The 22,519-nt window shown below is 38.9% G+C and overlaps 1 protein-coding gene across 1 annotated transcript in view; it reads left to right on the top strand.

Annotated features, from left to right (window-relative positions):
• Positions 1–22,519, top strand: part of EGF (epidermal growth factor) — an 82,986-nt gene that overhangs the window by 37,746 nt on the left and 22,721 nt on the right. Inside the window, exons 9-16 of the mRNA XM_014447088.2 lie at positions 1,076–1,201; positions 2,251–2,387; positions 4,790–4,938; positions 9,073–9,177; positions 10,392–10,615; positions 14,552–14,719; positions 15,412–15,561; positions 18,589–18,708. Coding sequence (XP_014302574.1) covers positions 1,076–1,201; positions 2,251–2,387; positions 4,790–4,938; positions 9,073–9,177; positions 10,392–10,615; positions 14,552–14,719; positions 15,412–15,561; positions 18,589–18,708 — 1,179 coding nt within the window. The remainder of the gene's footprint in view (positions 1–1,075; positions 1,202–2,250; positions 2,388–4,789; positions 4,939–9,072; positions 9,178–10,391; positions 10,616–14,551; positions 14,720–15,411; positions 15,562–18,588; positions 18,709–22,519) is intronic.

Raw genomic sequence — 22,519 nt, 5'->3', positions numbered from 1 at the left:
TTGTTTGTTTGAAAATATACATTTTCTAGGTGACACCTATAATTTGCATCTTATTGGCAAAGAAGAATAGATTTTCCAACATTACGCACTGAAAGATATTTATGCAATGGCTTAGTGTAGACCTAAATGATATTTTTGGTTTTGGTTTTTAGATAGCAGAGTGTAGTGGTTATGAAGGGGTCTGAAATTAGATAGCCCTGAGTTAGCATTACCAGGTACTAGCAGTGTTATTTTGGACTAGTTACTTGCTCTCTCTTGGTCTCAGTTTCCTCATCTGTAGAGGTTAACAATACCTCCCTTCTGGATTTGTAGCCAGGATTAAGCAGATGATGGATGCAAAGTACTTAGCCTGTTCCTTGCACCTATAAATACCTCTCTATGTTTATTTCATAGACCTAAGCATATAGAGGGATGGATGAAACTCAAAATTAACAGAAGACTTATGTGTGGCTTTTTTTTTAAATAAAGAAAACAAAAGCAGTCAAGAGGCCAAAAATGTGAGAGAGAAAAAAATATATTTATCACTAGGAAGAGTTAGACCAGTTGCCAAACTCATCAAAATGTATTTCGGCCCTGGCCAGTGTGGCTCAGTTGGTTGAGCATCATCCATGCACCAGGAAGTCACAGGTTTGATTTCCAGTCAGGGCACATGCCCAGGCTTGATCCCAGTGGGGGCTGTGTGCGAGGCAGCCGATCGATGTTTCTCTCTCATTGATGTTTCTATCACTCTCTCCCTCCCCCTCCTCTCTCTGAAATCAATAAAAACATATTTTTAAAAAATGTATTTTGTATTCCACCAACTGCCAATGTACATGGTCTTGAACTCAGTAATAGAACACCAGGACAAGGGCCATTGAGATGTGAAGGGTAAACACTCAAGACGTTAGATTACAGGAAGTCGAGTATGGTGACATTTTGCTTCTAATCTCTGCAAAATAAACTTGATTGCAGCAGCATAAATGATTGTGGAAATGGTTTAAAAAATCTATATATACCTGGCTCAACTCAATATTTTGATAAAAAATTGTTATATTTTTGAATGACAGCATCATTACCAAGCAATTCTCTTTTGTAGGCTGCTCATCACCTGATAATGGTGGATGTAGCCAACTCTGCCTCGCTCTCAGCCCAGTATCCTGGGAATGTGGCTGCCTTCCTGGGTATGACCTTCAACTGGACAAAAAAAGCTGTGTAGCTTCAGGTTAGTGCTGTGGGTGTTTGAAAGTGTGTCTCTGCAAAAGTATGTGAAAAAAACATTTCATTTATAAAGACAGAGCATTAAAGGTCTGATTTTTTATTTTTGGAGATGGAAAACAAATTATATTATAAATGTAAGTAATGTAAGTAATAATCATATAAATAATAGTGTTTTTGAGGAATATTTAGAAGTTAATTAGTATTCAGCAAAGATTTGCTATAACATCAAGCGTGGTATTCCAGTATATGTGAAAGTCATGACCAGAATAGATTTAAACACTTTATAGTTAAAAAGAATTGAATAAGTATTTGTCGATTGATTTGATTTTTAACTGTCCAATGAATGTAATAATAATAATACTTTGACAAATTCAGGTTTTTTAATGTCAAAATTCAGTATGAAGTTGTATGCTTTGACTATTATTTTATCTGCTGATGTTACATCTCTTGTGTCCTTCAACAGCCTTGGAAATCCTAGATTTATACTAAATTGATTTAATCTCTCCTGAGATTCATCATGCTTGCAATCTTGGATTGCCTTAGCCCAATACTCTTAACTTCCCAGGGTCTTTGTTAATCTAGCACAACCTGAACTCTGAAAATTAACAAGGGTCTTGTTATTAACTCAAATAATCATGCTTCCATTCTAGAAGTGCTCAGGCCAGAAGAGGGTATTTATTCAGATCTGAATTAATACAATATGCTAATTTTAATATGTTTCAGTATGCATGAGTCAGGGAGATTACAGCACTAACACTTATACCATTTAGTTATGGTGTTGGTTATTTAATGCTGGCTCTTTCTCTAAGTAATTTGCATTTTAAAAGCAGGCCCCTAGACAGGGACGAATCCAGTGATGAAATTCTGGCAATATGTCACCTCATGGAAAAGGAACTCTTCTTGCCTGTCTTAACCTACACACACTGGTGGGAAGTTAAGAAAACAAGTACTGCAGAAGTTAAGGAAGAGGGCGAAGGAAAGGGAAGAGTCAGAAGTGCCTCTTGGCTTTCGGGGCGTATTTTAAATGGAGCCATATTTGAATTTGGTTATCAGGACCACAACCGTTTTTGCTGTTTGCCAATTCTCAAGATATTCGACACATGCATTTTGATGGAACTGACTATGGAACCCTACTCAGCCAGCAGATGGGAGCGGTTTTCGCTCTAGACCATGACCCTGTGGAAAATAAGGTAATGTTTTATCACTTGAACAGATGTGGCTGCGCTTTCAGGACAGAGTAGAGAATTTAATCCTAATAGATGACCTGGGCTACTTGACAATCCTCTTCCAAGTTCAGAATCATTAGGCACAGAAAAATGTAAATATATACATTGAAGCATCATTTGAGAAATGTTAAGGATTTTCTATTATCAGAACCCTGGTTCTTGATGTGATTCAGCTATTTTATTAGAGATGATTGAGCAAGATCTTAAGTTTAGTTTTGTTTCTGGAGCCTACCACAGTACCATACACATATAGGAAAAACCCATAAGTAGGTTTGTGATCATTTGCTGGTAGTGGGAGAAGTGAGAGGTTGGGGTTGTACTTAGGAGGGATGGGTTAGTAATTTGCACTTCATGTATGACATTGAGAGAGGGAATTTAATGATCTATCAACCATGGAAATCAGGAAATGGAAGTTTATGGTTCATGTGGGAATGGCTGTCTAACTCATGAAATGATTTACATAATAATCAATTTTTACATGAAGTTTTTGTATATAACTTACAATTTCTATGTTATCAATCTAATCATTTGATCATTTGATCTTTGTTAGTTGTCTTTGTGCTAAGTTAGAATGTGCTTGAAATATGTTACAGTGTCTTTGGGGATACTTAGAAGTTTATATAGTTATTACTCTCCCTTCATAATTATTTAGTTATTATTAGGTTAATTTATAGAATTTTAAAATTTTAAACTTTGTGCTTTTATTTTTTCCTGATTTGAAGCAGTCTGGTAATTGGCCACAAAAAAAAAGGAGAGAGAGAGAAGCAAATTAATTCCATGTTTAATTGGTATGGATTGATGGCCAAATATAACTACTTTTACAAGTAAAAGTTTAGTAATTAAACACTAGCAAACAGTTCTTTCTTTTCCCTGAGCTGAATCTATATGACTCCATGGAAGAGTTATATTAACAGGAAAAAATTAATAGAAAAAATCAGTTCAAGATTCATTTATTACCACACTAGTCTTTTTTTTCTGCACAGATAGTATTTTTTACAACTAGATGAATAAGGAGACTAGATGAATTTTGTTATGTGGCTCTCTTATTTTTCTGGTCAATGTCCTCATTTTCTTGCTTCTCAAATGATGGTCCTTGGACCATCAGAATTGACATCACCTTGAACTTGTTAGACCTGCACATTCTTGGGCTCCACCTGTGACCACCGAATCAGAGTTTGCATTTAAACAAGATACCCAGCGGGTTTGTGTGTCAATTTGAATTTGAGAAGCAGTTCTAGCAGAGTGTTTTTGAATATGAGAAGTACCCATTTTGTATTATGGGACAGAACCTTTTCTATTTTATCTAGAACAGTGGTTCTCAACCTTCCTAATGTCGCGACCCTTTAATACAGTTCCTCATGTTGTGGATACCCCCAACCATAAAATTATTTTCGTTGCTGCTTCATAACTGCAATTTTGCTACTGTTATGAATCATAATGTAAATATCTGAAATGCAGGATGTATTTTCATTGTTCGTGACCCACAGGTTGAGAACCGCTGATCTAGAAAGATGGTAACCTCTGATATCTGGAAAGATGATATCCTAATGAATTACCAGTTTTTGAATACTCTCACTATTGATTATAGATTTATGTATATGTGTGTACTCAAGTTAAAATCCCACAAATGCTGTCATTAAATTGTAAGCTGACCCATCCCAGTTCTTCACATTCTCATGAACTACTTGTACCTACTTGACAGAGTACGTACTAGACTGAAAAAGAACTTTGTACCTGCAAGGTATGGTCTGTTGGACAATTAAAATGCAATTATATAAGGTAAGAGATGAAAAAACTTTAGCAAATATTTAGTGTAACTTCCTCATTTTTACAGTTGAGAAAACTGAGGTTCAGTGACTTGGCCAAGGTTATCAAACAAATAAGTGGCAAAACTGGGAGCAACCTGTGTCTCCCGACCTGCAGTGAGTGGAGTGCTGTGGACCGTGCAGAAGCCACAGCCCAGCATGCAGTCCCCATTAAACTGAAAATCGTTGCTCCCTTTCAGTCTGTAGAAGCCTAGGGTTCAAGTACAGTTTGTTATTGACCAATGATCAAAGATGAATAAGTTACCAGTTATAATACGAACTATGTGCCAGGTGCAGGGCTAAAGAGTTTTATATATAAAACTAATGTCCTTGCTCTTATAATCCCCATTTTACCAATGAGGAGACTGAGACTGTGACATTGACTAACTTGCTGAAGTTTACAAGTATCTGGGAAACAGCTCGGTTGAAGTTCAGCTGCAGGTGTGTCTACGTCCAAAGATGAGCTCTCAACAATTCCAGTGTATGATACTCAACCCATTTGTATATATTCCACATTTATTTTTTAAAATGAATAAAAATTGTTCACGTTCTCTTTTGTAGGTATACTTTGCCCATACAGTCCTGAAGTGGATAGAGAGAGCCAATATGGATGGTTCCCAGCGAGAAAGGCTCATCGAGGAAGCAATAGATGCTCCCGAAGGTCTTGCTATAGACTGGATTAACCGTAAACTCTATTGGACAGACAGAGGGTATGTTCCCTTTTAGCCATGTGAGGTAGGAGTCATGGGGTAGGTAGGATAGCTGGCTTCACCCTCCACTTTGAACATGAGAAAATACGGCTGGGATTGGAAAAGATGTCCCCAATGCTGTCCATATTCCCTCCACCCTTACCCCCACCAGGCAAATGTTCCTCTTTTCATCAAGATTGGATCTGTACCTGTGGGAGAATTTTGAGAGCAAAGAAAGTAGCATGTGTTTTTGCACTTCAGGCTAGAAAAGCAAAACCTGTGTGAATATAGTCAACAAACATTCCTTGAGCATCTGCTGTCGATGGGGCGCTCTCCCACGCCACACGGGAGATACAAAGGAGCATGAGGAGTGTTTCATCTTTTCAGTCAGGTCACAGTTTAGCCAGGAGATAAGGCCCATGCAACAGGGAAAACCAATACAAATGCTTGGCCTACATTTCAGCCCAGGAAGTGTCCTAAGGCCGTGCATAAACAATTGCCAAGTGAGGGGTGTACACTCCCAGAGGGAGTGCCGGGAGGGGCTTCAGGGACCAGCTGGCCCAACCCCTCATTTTACAGATGGGACACTAAGGCTCAGAAAGGCTAAGTGATTTATTCAGGGTTACACAGCACACAAGTGACAACTCTTGGACTAGAATCCACATGCTGGCTCTCTAAGTGATGTGAAGGAGGGAGAGAGAGGAGCTGAGGAAAGTCCTCGTAAGATCAGAGAAATGGCCTGCTTTCCCTTTGGTGGAAAGCAACAGAGCCAGAGAGAAGCTGTGGTGTTTCTAGCACACTGCTCTTGGGGCTACAGAAGGGACTGCTGCACGTGTGTGTGTGTGTGTGTGTGTGTGTGTGTGTGTGTGGCCTGCGTGAGCCCCAGGAATGGTGGAGTGGGAGGAGGGTGAGGGAAGGAAGTGCCTGCATCCCCCATGCGTGCTGTGAGAGCCCACCTCCCTGCTTGGGAGCGGAGGAAGCACCTCACAGGATGGTGTCAGAGATGCTCTGAGCTAGAATGATGCTTTCCCAGAGCCACTTAAAGCCATAGAGTGAAATGGTGGCCAACCTGAACACCTGGTACCTATGCATCGTATTACATTAAAAGAGAGGAGAATTAATTAGGGTTTCACATCTATGAAATCAGCAGTCCTGGCATAACGGGCGAAGTCCCAGGGAACAGGTTTGTATGCTTGGGGGAGGCTTTCTATGCCCCAGAGCAGCTCTTTTGGTCTGGATAGCCCATGGGAGACAAAGGCATTTTAAAAACGAGCCAGGTGCTGATGTGATGCGGCACATCTATATCCAGAGTGGGTATATTTTCATTCATTCATTCGCTCATTTAACCAGACCTTCATTCTTTTATTCTTTGGGGTATTTATTAACTGAAAGGTCCCAGATACTGCACTAAGAACTTCATATCCATGATACCATCGAATCCCCCAAAGATCCGTTTTCTAATCCCCAACTTAAAGAGGAAAAAAGTGAGAATCAACGAGGTAAAATAACTTTACCAAAGTCAAACAGCCCGCAAGTAGTGGAGCTGGAATTTGAACTCAAGGACAGCCACTCCCGAAGCATATGCTTTTAATGATCACAGCTATGCACTGCCTCCCCCAATCAGCGCTGATTAAAATGTGATCAAGCCAGAGTCATAGAACACATGGAAATCAACTTCAGTTGTCATAATGATAAAAATCATAATAACGGCCTCCTCTGTGGTGAACCTACTTAAAAGGACATTTAAAATGTCAGCTGTGCCTAATGACAGAGCTTGTACACGGCTCTTCTCAGAAGAGTAAACGTTGATCAGGACGGCAGATGTCAGCGCTGTCGACCCCTGCGAGGCTGCCAGGTCTCCTCATCTTTCCCGCCTTTGCCCGGCCCCTCTAATTTGAACTGTGTTTGATTAATAGCAGCAGGGGACCCACGGCGGAAGCAATGCCTTCAGACACAGACAGGCACCGTAGCCTGAGACGCAGGCCTCAGATTCCCTCGGTCGCTGGCTTCGGTAATAACAAGCCCTTCGTAAGCCCTCTTTCCTCTAATGGCAGCTGCTAAAAGAAAACCTTTAATTTGTCTGGAAATGAAAGGTTTATAGTTTGAAAACCTTGATATTAGCTAGAAATTGGATTTAAATAGCTGAGATTCCAAGCTTGTGATATTAGATTATATGGTAACTCTGCACCGATAAAAGAACCAGGGTGGGTGCCTCTAGTTTACATTGGCTTACGAAAAGACAGATTCGAATGAACATCTAACAGTAGGAAGGAAGCTAATTGATAATTTCACTGACAGTGCTGTTATTTAGTACTAAGGAATCCTGCGTCCTGAAGTCAATTGCCCAGTAAAAAAGAATCAAGAGGGTGAAAATATACATCTTTTGCTCATTCTTTTGAGATCAAAACTACCATGAGGCAAAAAAAAAAACAAACCACTTTTCTAAGGTTCTAGATCAGTGATGGCAAATCTATGACACGCGTGTCAGAGGTGACACTCGAACTCATTTTTTTGGTTGATTTTTCTTTGTTAAATGGCATTTAAATATATAAAATAAATATCAAAAATATAAGTCTTTGTTTTACTATGGTTGCAAATATCAAAAAATTTCTATATGTGACACGGCACCAGAGTTAAGTTAGGGTTTTTCAAAATGCTGACACGCCGAGTTCAAAAGGTTCGCCATCACTGTTCTAGATGAACAACTCTTGCTGTGGAAGGAGTGTGGATCTTAGGGGACCCCAGTGACAATGGGACTGGTTTGGTGTGGACACAAAGGGAAAGATGTTCCACTAGATCAGTGATGGCGAACCTATGACACGCGTGTCAGAGGTGACACGTGAACTCATTTTTTTGATTGATTTTTCTTTGTTAAATGGCATTTAAATATATAAAATAAATATCAAAAATATAAGTCTTTGTTTTATTACCCCCAGGCCAGTGACAGGTGGGGGGGGGGTTGTACCGAGTAGGTTTTAGCACTTGATTCCATCCCCCTTTCTCCATCCTGCTGCCACTGCCCCAGCTCCGTCACCGTTCTCTCTGGTCCACCTTGTCCTCTCCATCCTAAAGCCACAGCATGAGGACTGTTTCCCACGCTTCAGGCCTCCCAGACTTGGCACTCGCTTCTGCTTAGGGTGTTCTTTTTTTTAAAAAAAAATTTAAATTGATTTCAGAGAGGAAGGGAGAGGGAGAGAGAATTAGAAACATCAGTGATGAGAGAGAACCACTGATCGGCTGCCTCCTACACCCCCACTACCGGGACGGAGCCCAGAACCCAGGATGCCCTGCCCGGGAATCAAACCATGACCTCCTGGTTCCATAGGTCATGGCTCAACCACTGAGCCACGCCTGCCAGGGCAGGGTGTTGTTTGCCTGTCCACTCCTCTCCCCTCTCCCTCCCAGCCCTGGCTCTCCCACTGAACTCTCCGCTCTGTAATGACAGAGACAGGCTGTGGTGTCTCCAGTGTTTAGGCCAATTCCTGGCGTGTACAGTAGGTGCTTGCTCAGTAACTGTCTGTTTGATAACCAAGGTTTGTTTGACAAATAAATGGAAACACTAGGAAACAAACAATTTCTTCTTGGCCAGATTCCAGAGAGCTATTTATTAAGTATAAAGTTTAGCAAATAATAATCGTTTAATGCTCTCATTTGTCTAAATATCATGTGGAAGAAAATAAAAGTCAACATAAATCTCCCTTGCTGTCCTGTGCGGCTGTCTCGGGGCCCTCGGAGCTTTCCTCTCCCTCCTTCCCGGGATCTGTGACCACGAGGCTGACCCTTCTCCTGGCTTCCATTGGTTCCTGGGGTGATGGGAGGCTGTGAAGAGAAAGGGATGATGGGATTTGCACTACAGGCTGTGTCCCTGCCAGGCCACTGACACGATTCCCTCTTACCTTATCCTTTCACTGTGCAATTTAACTGCCTGGGATAAATATTGGTATGCTAATGACAAGACTACAAAAATAGAATTTATGGGCATTTGGTCCTGATGTGTGTGTGTGTGTGTGTGTGTGTGTGTGCATGCGAGCACATGCTCAGTGGGAGTAGCTTAGAATGTTGGTCTTTGCATTTAGTAAGCAACAGTGAAAAGGAGTATTTTTGTTGAAAAAGTAAGTGTAATGTAACAGCCCCTTAATGTGACATGCATTTTAGGAAATCTGTCATTGAAGGCAGTGATTTAAGTGGAAAACATCGTGAAATACTCATTAAGGAGGGCGTCTCTCAGCCTCGAGGAATCGCTGTTCATCCAATGGCCAAGTAGGTCCTTGTGAAATCCGGGTGCCTTTCTGAGAGGTCATGTTTGAAATGAAATGCTAAGGTTCAAAATCTGTCTTCAAACCTCAGTGGGTCAGTGGAATTGAAAACCAAGAAAATCCACTAGATTTGGCCACATCTTCAGATATGATGTGGCTACCATGATATCCTCATTTTTAAGTCTTTTCATTTTCTATTTTTATATAAATATTTTATTCTCTAGATATCCTTTCATTTTAATCAAATTCAGTTTCTTTTTAAAAGAAATGGGCTGTAATTTAGTAATCAATCAGAGATAAGCCCATTAAACTGCTTTCTTTAAAAGGTTACATTATTGTTTTCTTGAACAGAGGATGATATTTAGATTGTATGACTTATTAATTCTATTTTGAAAAATCATAAGATGAGTTCAAATGATGGGTCATTCCTAGATTTAGACAAAAGGAAATAGAAATCATGAAAGATTAGAAGATTCTATGTTGTTAATTATGAATTAGCAACAAATATTGGTTTTGGTTCAGAGAAGTAAGGAGAATCACCAATTCCTCCCTAGATTTTCAAAATCAAGGATAAAAAACAGCTCTTTTATTTATGATGGTCTATGGGAAAGATAATAATGGTAATAATTGATCATTGATTTGGAGCCAGCCACATGAATAAAAGAGTGACAATGTATCCATCTCTAAACAGGCCAGAGAAAAGATATGGACCTCAAAAAATGTCCCTCAGCAGTTATAGAATGTGATACACAGAACTTAAATTAACAAGGTTAACTGAGTACATTGTATAAAACTGGATAGTAGATAAATATGCTCTTCTCTTTATGCTGTAATTTTACATGTACAGTGAGTTTATATCTGCATAGCAGAAGGACAAGCTAGCAAGATTTCAGTGCCATTTGTAGCATGAAATGCTAATTTAAAAATATGCACTTGGACACACTTTCAATTAGTAATATTCTGCAATTTTTTAAAATTAATCATTCCTTTTTTATCTAATGACCTGAGCCTTAATTCAACATTTCCTGTCCAAGATGCTCTACATAGAAAAGATAAGTTTTTGCTTTTGAAAAAATGATTCATCCAACATAGTGCTATACTTGCTTCTTCTATAGTCCTTAGTTTATTCTAAAGTAATCAACTTGATGTTCCCAATGATGAAAGAATAGGAGAATTTTTTGTGCAAATTTTATTTATTGTATGCTTTCTTGATTAAAGGAGATTATTCTGGACTGATATGGGGATTAATCCACGAATTGAGAGTTCTTCCCTTCAAGGCAACGGCCGTCTGGTTATTGCTAGCTCTGAGCTGGTCTGGCCCAGCGGAATAACGATTGATTTCTTAACTGACACGTTGTATTGGTGCGATGCCAAGCAGTCTGTGATTGAAATGGCCAATCTGGATGGTTCAAACCGCCAAAGACTTGCCCAGAACGATGTAGGTGAGGCTTTGGGATGGGTGATTTCTTCATCTTGACTGAGAACTGATGAGTGTTAAATACAAAATGTGTTTATACACACATGCACGTGCATACACCACATTTTAAACCATCTGATGAGAAAGAAATAGAGACAGACTGACAGACTTCTCTGGGGATTACCTGAACATTGGAATATTGAATAAAAAAGTGATGTGCAGTCATTTCTCTTTTCCAAGATTTCCAAAATTCAGAATGAAAATATTAAAAATTTTAAAACTTTTTAAAGAATAAGAACTTGATTCAGCTGCTATCATTTCTTTTGTTTTAGAAAATGTCATTTTCAGCACAGAGATAATATCCTCTTCAGAGATTAATGAATATCTGTTGATAACCTGTGCAAAGGCTAATATAGCTTTGCCCCTTATTATAGTTTCAGACCTTGCATGGGTTAGCATGTATTTTCTTAAACATCCTTAAAACACTGTAGTTATGATAACTGTTAAAGGAGAAGTACAAATGGCCACGAGATTCCTAAATAGATTCATTTACTAGTAGACTCAGGGAGAGAGCATTGGGAGCAGGCCATGTGGGAAATAGATGATGATAAAACTTGATCATTTGAAATAAAGCTGCAGAAATTGTTTTTTGTATGTCAGTATTGCCAACATATGTTGATGAACTTAATTCTGAATGTACTAGGGAGCCATTGCATGTTCTTGAGCAGGAAATGAATATGAGATTGGTATTTCAGGATAACCACTCAAGTAACAGAATAAGAGTTGGAAATTTGGAGAGAAGGAAATCAGTCAGGAGACTACAAAAGGTGTCCGAAAAACAGCTAATGAAGGCCTGAGCTAGAATATTGCCATAATAACAGGAAAATGGAGGACCATTGAAAAATCACTGTAAAGAAAAAAATTGAGATTTACTAACAGATTGGATATAGAAATGAGGGTCAGAGGGATGTTAAAGATGCTTCAGAGGTTTACAAAACGGTTGGTTGGAAGATGAAAACACATGGTTTCTTTTTTAAGGAATAAGCTAAGAAACTAATAATCTGTATAAGTTATTTATTTTGCCCATTCTCTTTAGTTTTCGAGGTCATGAATTTCTAGATTATTATCTATGTAACATATAGATAAATAAAACTGTAAATGTTACATACTTCTATGTTTCTTTAAAAATTAGAGATGCTTCACATAAATGATAAGCTTGTGCACAATTATAGACTTTATTCATCCATGCACTTAACAGATATTTATTGAAACAGATATACAGTGGAGATTTAAACAAACATTGTTCCTGTGAAGTCATGGGTCTAGAGGTGAAGACTTATTTTAAAAATGCATCTCCCAAATAAATGTGAAATTTTAGCTTTGATATATGAGGGTATTAAGGGATTTGAAGATTTCTAACCAGACTATAAAGAATCAAGGTTCTAAACCAAAAATCATAGCAGAAATTTAAAAAAATAATTTGTATTTTTACTCTAATCTGTGACTAATGCCACTTCCTATTAAAGGCCATTATCAGTCCTAACCGGTTTGGCTCAGTGGATAGAGCATCGGCCTGCGGACTGAAGGGTCCCAGGTTCGATTCTGGTCAAGGGCATGTACCTTGGTTGCGGGCACATCCCCAGTGGGGAGTGTGCAGGAGGCAGCTGATCGATGTTTCTAACTCTCTATCTCTCTCCCTTCCTCTCTGTAAAAAACCAATAAAATATTTTTTTAAAAAAAGGCCATTATCAAATAACTGGACATTAAATGTCTAAATAACTATTCCCATCACTACAGTGCCATCTACAGGTATGTAAGTGGTGGCTTCTCAACGGTCAGTTCAGGATGTTTTTTTTTTTCTTTAATTGAATTTATTGGGGTGACATTGGTTCACAAAACCATACAGATTTCAGGTGTACAACTCAACAAAACATCCTCAGCACGATGCATTGTGCGCCCATCGCCACAAGCAAAGTCTCTTCCAGTCATCATGCCCCTCCTTTGCCCAGTTCCACCTACCCTCCACCCCAGCCTCCTTCCCTCTGGCGAACACCACACTGGATTTTTCATGTAAAGATTGAAAGAATTTATTCTTAATTTAAATGCAACAGTGGCTCTTCCATAACCAAAAAATAAAAAAATTTTTTGTCTGGTATGGGGTATTTGTTGAAAAACTATAGTTAATTCTGACACATGCTACAACATGGATCAACCCAGAGGACATGAAGCTAAGTGAAATAAGCCAGTCACAAAAGATCAATATTATATGATTCCACTTATTTGAAGTATCTAGAATATTCATAGAAACAGAAGGTAGAATTGGTCTTTGTCAGGGACTAGAGGGAGGGAGAAATGAGAAGTTGTTGATTAATAGGTATAGAGTTTTAGTTTTACAAGGTAAAAAGTTTCTGGAATTTGGTTGCCCAGCAATGTGAATATACTTCATTTAACACTGCTGAACTATGCACAGGTTAGGATGGTAAATATCGTGTCATGTGTTCTTTTACCCAAATAAAAAACCTGACAGCTATATAAAAAATTCCCTTAAAAATTCCCTTGGTGCATATATGGCTTTAATTTAGGACAATGGGCTAGAGACTAAAATGAATCTTAAAGACTCATTGCCACCAGGACAAGTCATTTGCATTTGCTGCCAGAAGAGGGAGACATTCATTCTAATCCACCAAGTCCACCGCCCATCTGCAAAGACTGGACTGGGGAATATGAATGGATGTGATAAAGCTTCCAAACTTGGGCCTCCTTAGCTTCACTCTCTAATTACTTGGGATGGTTTATTGCAACATTTCCCCGCTTACTCAATCCTGGAAAATCTTATCAGAGCAATTTCAGCAGCAGAGAGAGATGGGTTTAGTTGAGATGGTATTGGAAGGGCTCCCCTAGGGTTGATAGCCATGAAAATGGAGGCAGCAGATAATAAATGACTTAAAAAAAACTTGACTAAAAATGGAAGGAAAGAGACAAAAAGAATCTAGGGGGCGAGGTCTAGGGGGCGAAGAAATTAAAATGGAAGAGACCTGAAGATATTCATTAGTTACAGGAAAGAAGCTAGTAGAGTGAAGAGAATGAAGATGTAAACAAAATGGGTATTTGACTAAACAAGGACCTAGAGAAAGCTCGACAGAGGTCGACACCAGGGGCACAGGACAGTGGATTAATATTAGATAAGAGGTGAGATAGGAAAGGAGGTGGGAGTCCAAGGCAGGGAAATGTGTTGATGGAGATGGGAATTTGAAGAGCCTGTTATTCAGTTACCTTAAATTTTTAAATATCCTTACAACAACCTGTGAATTAGTGTACTACTTATTACTGCCATTCAAAAGACAAGGGACTGAAGGCAAAGAAGGGTAAGATAACTTATTCAAGTTTCTAATTACTGACAGATCACTGAACACAAAGTTCCCACCTAGCCTCCTTCCTCTTGGTGAAATTACAGGGTGGGGCAAAAGTAGGTCTAAAGTTGTTCATACGGAAAATAATACAACAATCCTATATAATAAAGAGCTAATATGCTAATCAGACCGAATAGCAGAACGACCGTCCAGACGACCTTCCGGACAAAGCCGGGGCTGCGAGGGCTGAGGCAGCCAGCTAGAGCTGCGAGGGCCGAGGCAGCAGGGGCTGTGAGGGCGAGCCCCTTGCACGAATTTCGTGCATCGGGCCTCTAGTTAATAAATAATAATACAAGAATAAACTCTGTGTTTTGCATACTCATAACTGTAAACCTACATTTGCGCCATCCTGTACGCCAATGAGCCCTTATTCTCCAGTTCTCCAAATTCTGGATGACCATGGGCTTTGCTAGGACTTCATACCACCAGGCTCCCATTCGAAGATGAGGTAGGGATAAATGTAGGAATCATGTGTATGTTTCAAGCCTTATTCTTTAAAAAATATTCATGGCAAAGACAAGACGTATGTAATGCACTGGGACTGCTTCCAGGTCACCCGTTTGCTGTGGCTGTGTTTGAGGATCACGTGTGGCTCTCCGACTGGACCATGCCATCGGTAATAAGGGTGCACAAGAGGACTGGCAAAAATAGGGTACGTCTCCGAGGCAGCATGCTGAAGCCCTCATCACTGGTTGTAGTTCATCCATTGGCAAAACCAGGTACACTGGACATGTTACACAGTCTTTCTTTGGCTGGAACCTGCAACTATTTTCATTGTTGGATGGCAGGGGAGGAGGGTGGATGTTGCAATTCTCACTAATCCAGGTCGATGTTGAGATTTCCCGAGATTTGGATTTTGTTTAAACTAAGACAGCCTGGTAGTGAATTTGGGCTTTATTCTTTCAGTCCCATTCCTCGCCCTCCTAGACAGCTTTTACCTATCTTGTCTTTTTAAAAGATTCTTGGGTTAAAGGCACTGAGGATGAGGGTGGGAGAGGGACAGTTTAACCACCTACAGGGGAAGCTTCTGTCTACGTTGGGGCCTTTCTCCACGCCCTGAGCGTGCCAGGGAGTGAGCAGATAGAAAAGGCACCTAGTGGCCTACAGCAACTCTTCTTTCTGAGCTGCCTTGTGTCCATTTGACTAGATCATGGGGTAGGAAATAGGAATATCATCTTTCTAAAGAGCTTCTCAGACAACAGTACTGGTTATCCTCAATAAGTAACTCATAAGGTAATAACGTTTTGAGCTAAACTGAGCTCCTTATAGGAGCGCTTCTGAAATAGCCCTTACTACAGGCTCCATTTGGAGACACCGAGTTTCTCTCCCCTGAACTGTACACTGTGATTTGTATCAATGTGCCCTTTTGATCTCCAAGCCCATCTGTGAATGCAGCTCTTTCCCCCACTAGGAGCGGATCCCTGCTTATTCCAAAATGGAGGCTGTGAGCATATTTGCAAAGAGAAGTTTGGAATTGCTCGGTGTTCATGTCGTGAAGGTTTTGTGAAAGCCCCAGGTGGGAAGAAGTGTCTGGCTCTAAATGTTCATCAGATATCGGCAGGTAATGTAATAAATTATGTGCTAAATCATCCTACCTTGGCTCAGGGATACAGTTCTGTTCTACACTAAACCCTATGCTTTTGCTGAGTTTTAATATTTTGTATAATGAAAAGCCCCTCTGCTTTCAGGGAGGCCAAGTGTTTTTTGTTTTTTGTTTTTCTTCCTCTGATGAGTCTGGGCTTCTTATTAAAGACTAAATTGAATTGATCTCCTCTCGTTGTAAACTTAGTGAACAAAAGAAAGTATTCGAAGTCCAATCCTCCAACCCCCTCTTTATGGTGGAGTAGCCCAAGTTTAGAAATAAATGCCAGTATTTTACCACCTCAATTAATGTTCAGAGATATTTTGTTTAGAAGTTTTATGGCCTCAATGTTGGAGGTGGTCATACACAACCCCTCTGCCACGTGATTGGTGTTAAGATAGAAGTCAAAGTCTTTTCTAATAAATAATATTTCCTCAAGCAAGCATGAGGAATCCAACCTGAGAAGGCTGTGATCATGTTTTTAAAAACTAACTATGACTTTGAGGAGGAGGAAGAGCGGGTCCAGTGTGATGTGTCAGTAGTCCTGACTTCCTTTTCTTGACTGCACATCTAAGCAATTTTAGTATATTTGGATATATCTCTTGATATCTTTGTACCAAAGAGAATTTACCTTTTATTTAAAATATTTTTTAAAAAAATTTGTATTCGTCTAATAGGCATGGTGTAAGGTAGATGACAGATTGACAGCAAATAAATGGATCAATCTATCCATGAACTAGAATTAGATATTTTGGATTTTCAGAACTTTCTATTCATTGTTGTCTTAGGACAACAGTTCTCAATATTTTTAGTTTCAGGTGTCCTTTACATTCTTAAAAATAACAGAACTGCAAAGAGTTTTTGTTTATGTAAGTTATATCTATCCATATTTATATTAGAAATTAAAACTAAAAGATTCTAAAAATATTTATATTAAAATTATACTAATACTCCATTATATATGAACATAACATAATTAAAGGAAATAAATGAAATAATTATATACTTTTATAATTATATAAAATTAATATATAGAGGAAGGGAGAGGGAGAGAGAGATAGAGATATCAATGATGAGAGAGAATCATTGATTGGCTACCTCCTGCATGCCCCCAACTGGAGATTGAGCCTGCAATCCAGGCATGTGCCCTGATTGGGAATCAAACTGTGACCTCCTGGTTCATAAGTCAGCGCTCAACCACTGATCCACACCAGCTGAGCTGAAATAATTGTATTTTTCCAAACAAAAATATGCAGTAAGAAGAACGGCATTGATTTTTCCTTTATATCTTTAATGTCTGATTTAGTGGAGGGCAGCTGGATTCTCATATCTGCTTGTAGGTTAAATTTGTTACTGTGTTGTTTTGGTTGAAGCACATGAAGAAAATTTGGTCTCACAGAGACATAGAGTTAGAAAAGGGGGAATACATAGCTTTCTCAGATGCCCTTTTTTGTATTTTTTATTTGATACTATGTCAGAACTTTACAGTTGGTAGTTTCTTAGAGTTTAGTTGCAATGTGGAATCTGAAACCATATCAATGAACTTTTTGCCTTCTGACACATTAAAATCCAGGGGTCTATTTTGTGCTTTGAGTGGCTCTATTTTACCTTGCATGGTTTATTAGCATCATGTTTTGGTCATTTGAAAATATGGTTGAGTTATGCAGGCCTTCCAATTGTCATATTAATATACAGAAATCACATTAATTTATTATTATCTTCAAACTCCTCAGAAAAGTCTTTGAGTATCGAGATTTTTGTCAAGCTCATGGTAGATGAAAACATTTTCTATAATTCTACTTTTCACTTGAGAGCTCAAATTTTATTATTGGCAACAAGTACTGCGAGTTGTTTCCCTTGAAGTGGCAAGCTCACTTAATTCATTTCTCAAAAAATGCTTGCCAAACCTTTAAGTGTTAATAACATAGTTTATCAGTCATTCTTTTGAGTGAAAATTATGCTCAGTGAAAAAAGAGGCTAGTTTCAACTTGCAACTCAAAGAACATACAAGTGATTTTCCTTCAGACAACCATCATAATTCAGTATTTTCACAGATAACAGAGTGTTTTATGTGTACTTTCCATTTTATTATACAGAATATCAAAGAGCCAAATATTCCATGGTCGAGATGTTTAAAAATTAATCATTCTTACTCTTTATCATGGATCTTCTTAAGTGAAAGTGAAATGTATGCATGTGTGTGTGTGTGTGTGTGTGTGTGAGTGTGTGTGTGAGTGTGTGTGTGAGTGTATGTGGCAGTGAAGAACATGAGCACTAGTAGAGTTTGATGCCATGGCCTTGATTCATGCTAAGGCACTGAATTCCACCCATCATTACTTTTGCCCATCAGTATCAATGTAGACACAGTGAAAAAAGACAGAAAACATCAGTGTTATCTGCCTTTTATAAAAATAGCTTGACCTTATAGACTCCATGCAATGGAACCTCAGGGATCCATGCACCATACTTAGAGAGAGTATTTGGTGTTTTAGGGGATCCAATTTTTCCATGTCTCGGAGGTTGTATGGGTCCTATGCCTATATTAAATTATGGCTTATTTATGCTCCTCCACATTTCTAAATAAAAAATCAGGCAAAAATAAGTCTTGAAACAGCCTAAAGGAGGAGTGCATATGGAAGTCAGGTTGGGGAGATCAGACCACTAATTTTCCCTTGTAATGACAGTCTATGATTATTGGTTGAGTATATTTATAAGGATTGTAGTATTTCACTCTTATTGGTTTTTTGCCAATACCTAAAAATGTCCTGTCTTTCACCCCCACTGCCTCCTTTTCCTCAACCATCAGTTGCATGGAGTAAAGCTGGGATGGTGTGGTATAGCAGGTGAGGTTTTCTAAGTCACCAAGACCCTGATAGTTTCCTTGAATGCTCTTACTGTAAGAATGAATCTGAATTCACACCCAAAAAAGAGCCATAAATATAAATTAAATACAACATTTTTTGAATCATAAAAGATAAATTAATTATATCTGTTGACCTCCAATAGGTAGCAACGCAGATCTAAGTAATCAAGTAATGCCATCGGGCATCTTATCCAGCAGTCGAGGATTTGAAGATAACATCACAGAATCTCAACATATGCTGGTGGCTGAAATCATGGTGTCAGGTATGAATAATAAATCCTCCAGTACAGCTTTGGTCCCGACAATTTCCATCCTACCAATTAAAATTCTGAATTATCCTCTAACTTAATGTTGGCTAAATCTACACAAAACTAGTGAAGCCCAACTTTGGACTCCAACTTTGGACCCCATATTAGACTGGACATGAACTTTATTCATTGAGACTCTGCACTGAACCTTCTTGGAAGAAATCTAACTTGGAAACAAGGGTGAAAAATAAGACAGAACAGATTTGAGTGTATCCCCACACCTTGTATTTTTGATATTTGGCCCATCTAGCTGTACTTCCATTAGTGTGAAAGTAGATAGTAATTGATAAGAAAATATAGGTCATTTGCTTCAGCTGCTCCAGAAAGTCCACAAATAGCAACTATTAGAATTTTCCTTCTATATGGCACATTTATCACCAAATTGCTAAGTTATTTGTTCAGTATTTAACAACTTTAGGGAACATAATTCTTTTATATTCTGTATTCACTCATGAGACCAGTGGTTTTCAAATTGGATTTAGCTCAGCCCTAGGTCTTCTGCAAACCCCACACCTTCTCAGGCTAGGTCTCTGCCCTTCAATCAGTGCAGCTGAGTAAGATTTTAACAGTGTCTGTGACTTAAAATATGTTTGGAAACTCCACAGTAGGACATTACACTTAACAAAGTGCTTGTCCAACTTTTATGATCTGCACACTAATTTGTTAATGTATAAGTCTTATCCCTCCTCATAAGAACTTATCAGTGTGATTTTTTAATACAAGAGGTGGATATTTTTAGCAATGATAATTTATATGGAGCTTTAGAGTTTACCAGGCACTTTATCCTCCAATTTGATACTTACCACAGCACATCATCTTACAGATATAAAAACTGAGACTAAGATATATGAGTTAGTGACTTGACCAAAGATTTTAAAAAATTATGACCAAATAATTAATTCATGTCAAGAAAATGAGAACTGGAAAACATTGTCGCATTAGGAATATTATTCATTTAATAACTATTTATTTGTCACACATCATGCTAAGTGCTGGTTGCCATGATGAGATAAATATAGCCCCAGTCTCCAAGATCATGGTCTGATGTGGAGACAAACAATGTGATGGAATAAAACAATATAAATATGAACAGTATCGAGAAACTTTCAAAGTCACTTGGGATCCCTAGAGGTTCATAGAGTATATTTTGAAAGACTAATGTTTGGGGGACTTAAAGATCAAGATAAATGACAGTAATTTAGGCACATGGGTTGAAATGGAAGAGTGATGAAATGGCCAAATATTTGGAATGTATATATCATAGGCTGTGTTTGGCTCTCATCTGGAGACAATACTGTGCCTTGTGTAGAATAGATGGAATTGATTGTCTTGGTTAAAATGACCTAATCTTTTCATACTTGGATTGTGTTCTATTTTGTCTTTGCTTATAAAATTGTAGTTCTACCTGTGTTAGGCTGAGGGGTCTTATTTATGAGTGAGATTTCATTTCAAAAAAGTTTCTATACTAAAAAGAGCTTGAAAACTCTATGTTGGATTTTAGGTCAATATATTTTTATTCCCCAAAGACACGCATTGATTTGTAGCCAGTTGATCTGTGTATAATATGACAAAGAGACTCAATCATAAAAATTTCATTGTCAAATCTACTAAAATTATGAATGATTCTAGTTCATGAATAAAATTTAAAATTCGTAATGTGGCCTGTTGGGCCCTTAGATAAACTAACCCTTACACGCTTCACCAACCAAGATGTGTGCCCTTCTGTCCTCGGCTTTCTGTGGCCTGCTTCAGTTACCCTGGTCTTACCGGTAGAATGCAGGTGCTGTGTTCTTGGCCCACGGTGCTCTTTCTAATCCTTCCAAGTCCTGCAAATCCTTCAGACCTCAGCTTTTTTTTTTAAATGTATTTATTTTTAAATTTTTTTATTGATTTCAGAGAGGAAAGGAGAGGGAGAGAGAGATAGAAGCATCAATGATGAGAGAGAATCATTGATTGGCTGCCTCCTGCATGCCCCCCACTGGTAATCAAGCCCACAACCCAGGCATGTGCCCTGACTGGGAGTTGAACTGGGACCTCTTGACTCAACCACTGAGTCATGCTGGCCCAGCCAGACCTCAGCTTTATATGCCCTTGCTCAGAAAGCCTTTCCTAGTCTCCTGATGCAGGTGAGAACCACTTCAGTTCTCTTAGAACTAAGGATTATTTTATGAAGAGTGCTTACCATACCTGTACTTAAATAATCTATACTAATAATAGAGGAATATGCAAATTGGTTGGGATGCCTTCACATAACGACCAATCAGGGTGGGGGCAGGGCTGCGGCGGAGAGCTCTTCGCATGCCTGCACTGGGGTCCGAAGGGCGTGGAGAGGAAGGGAGTGCATATAGGCAGTTAGGGGGATCAGGCCAGGAGAGGAGAGAAGATAGGCAGTTAGGGCAATCAGGGCAGCAGGGAAGAGCAGTTAGGGGAATCAAGCTGGCAGGGGAGAGCAGTTAGGCAGCTAGGGGGATCAGGCCAGAGGAGAAAGCAGTTAGGGGGATCAGGCTGGCAGGGGATCAGTTAGGGGCCTCAGACAGGCAGGCAGGTGCATGGTTAGGAGCCAGTGGTTCTGGATTGCGATTTTGTGCACTGGGCCTCTAGTTAATTATATAAGAAAGCAGAGTCCTTGTCTATATTCCCCACCACTGTATTTTTGGCTCTCATTAGGATCCGGTATGCATTAGGTACTTTTGAATGAAATTATTAATTTTACCAACAGGCCCCAGAATCTTCTCTAGTGTGGTAAGGCAAATTGTGATTCAGGCTGTCACAGCATGCTTCTTCCTTATCATCCTTATTTAGATATGCATAATATTTTATAATTCTCAAAGGAGTTTTAAAGATCACTTTTTCTCCAAGTACATTCAACAATCATGTAAAGTAGACTGGACAGAAATTGTCACTTGTATTTTAGAGAAGAGGATTGCAAAACCCAGGCATTCCTTCTTTCCAGAGCTAGTTTATGGTAGAAAGAACTTTGGCTATAGCCCATCCCTCCCACAATTGCACATCCATTGCTTTTTATTGTGCAAAGCAACCTTAGGGTTTGCAAGTTACCAAATAAATCCTGAATCAGATTCTAATTTAAGATAATTGTGCAAGTGATTTAAAATGTCTTGAGTAATTGAATACTGTCCACCACACACTCTGAACAGCCTTGTGATTTGGAAGCTAGTCCTCCAGATAAATGCCGAATCAAATGGGTAATTGATTTAGTCTGAAGTTATCCATCTTTAAGAGTCAGGAGTGACACATTATCAGGCAAGCCTGAAAGGTATGTTTTCCCACAAGAGAAATCTTACTGAAATAGCTAAGCAAATCAAACACAATTACCCAAGTCTGCGTTCACATGGCATCAAATCCTACTTTGATCATTTAACTTTCTTTAAATTTATGGGCACGTTTGACCTCTTCTATACTCAGATGAGCAAACTTACTAGTGAATAGACAGATGACAGTTTATATCCTACTGTGGTATGTCAGATCCCCCCAACTCCAAAAGGGAGGAGGCATTTGGAGAGTGATTATATAGTAGTTAAAGGGCAGGGGGGTAGGGGGGGGACTTACTCATGTTTATGGCTCAGCATGCAACTCTGTCCCCTGGGGCATTTGCATTTAATGGAGTATGAAATGAAATGATCCATTTACAGCATTTAGTTTATATGGTTCATGACTTTGTAAAAGTGCCTTGAGGTTTGCAAGTCTCTGCATAAATCTTGATAATAAACATACATATTCTATTATATATGAAATGTAATTTTAGTAA

Source organism: Myotis lucifugus, unplaced genomic scaffold (genome assembly GCF_000147115.1).
Source record: "Myotis lucifugus unplaced genomic scaffold, Myoluc2.0 scaffold_611, whole genome shotgun sequence".
NCBI lineage: Eukaryota > Metazoa > Chordata > Mammalia > Chiroptera > Vespertilionidae > Myotis > Myotis lucifugus.
The sequence above is the reverse complement of the archived record's forward strand: the minus strand, read 5'-3'. Positions and strand labels throughout refer to the sequence as shown.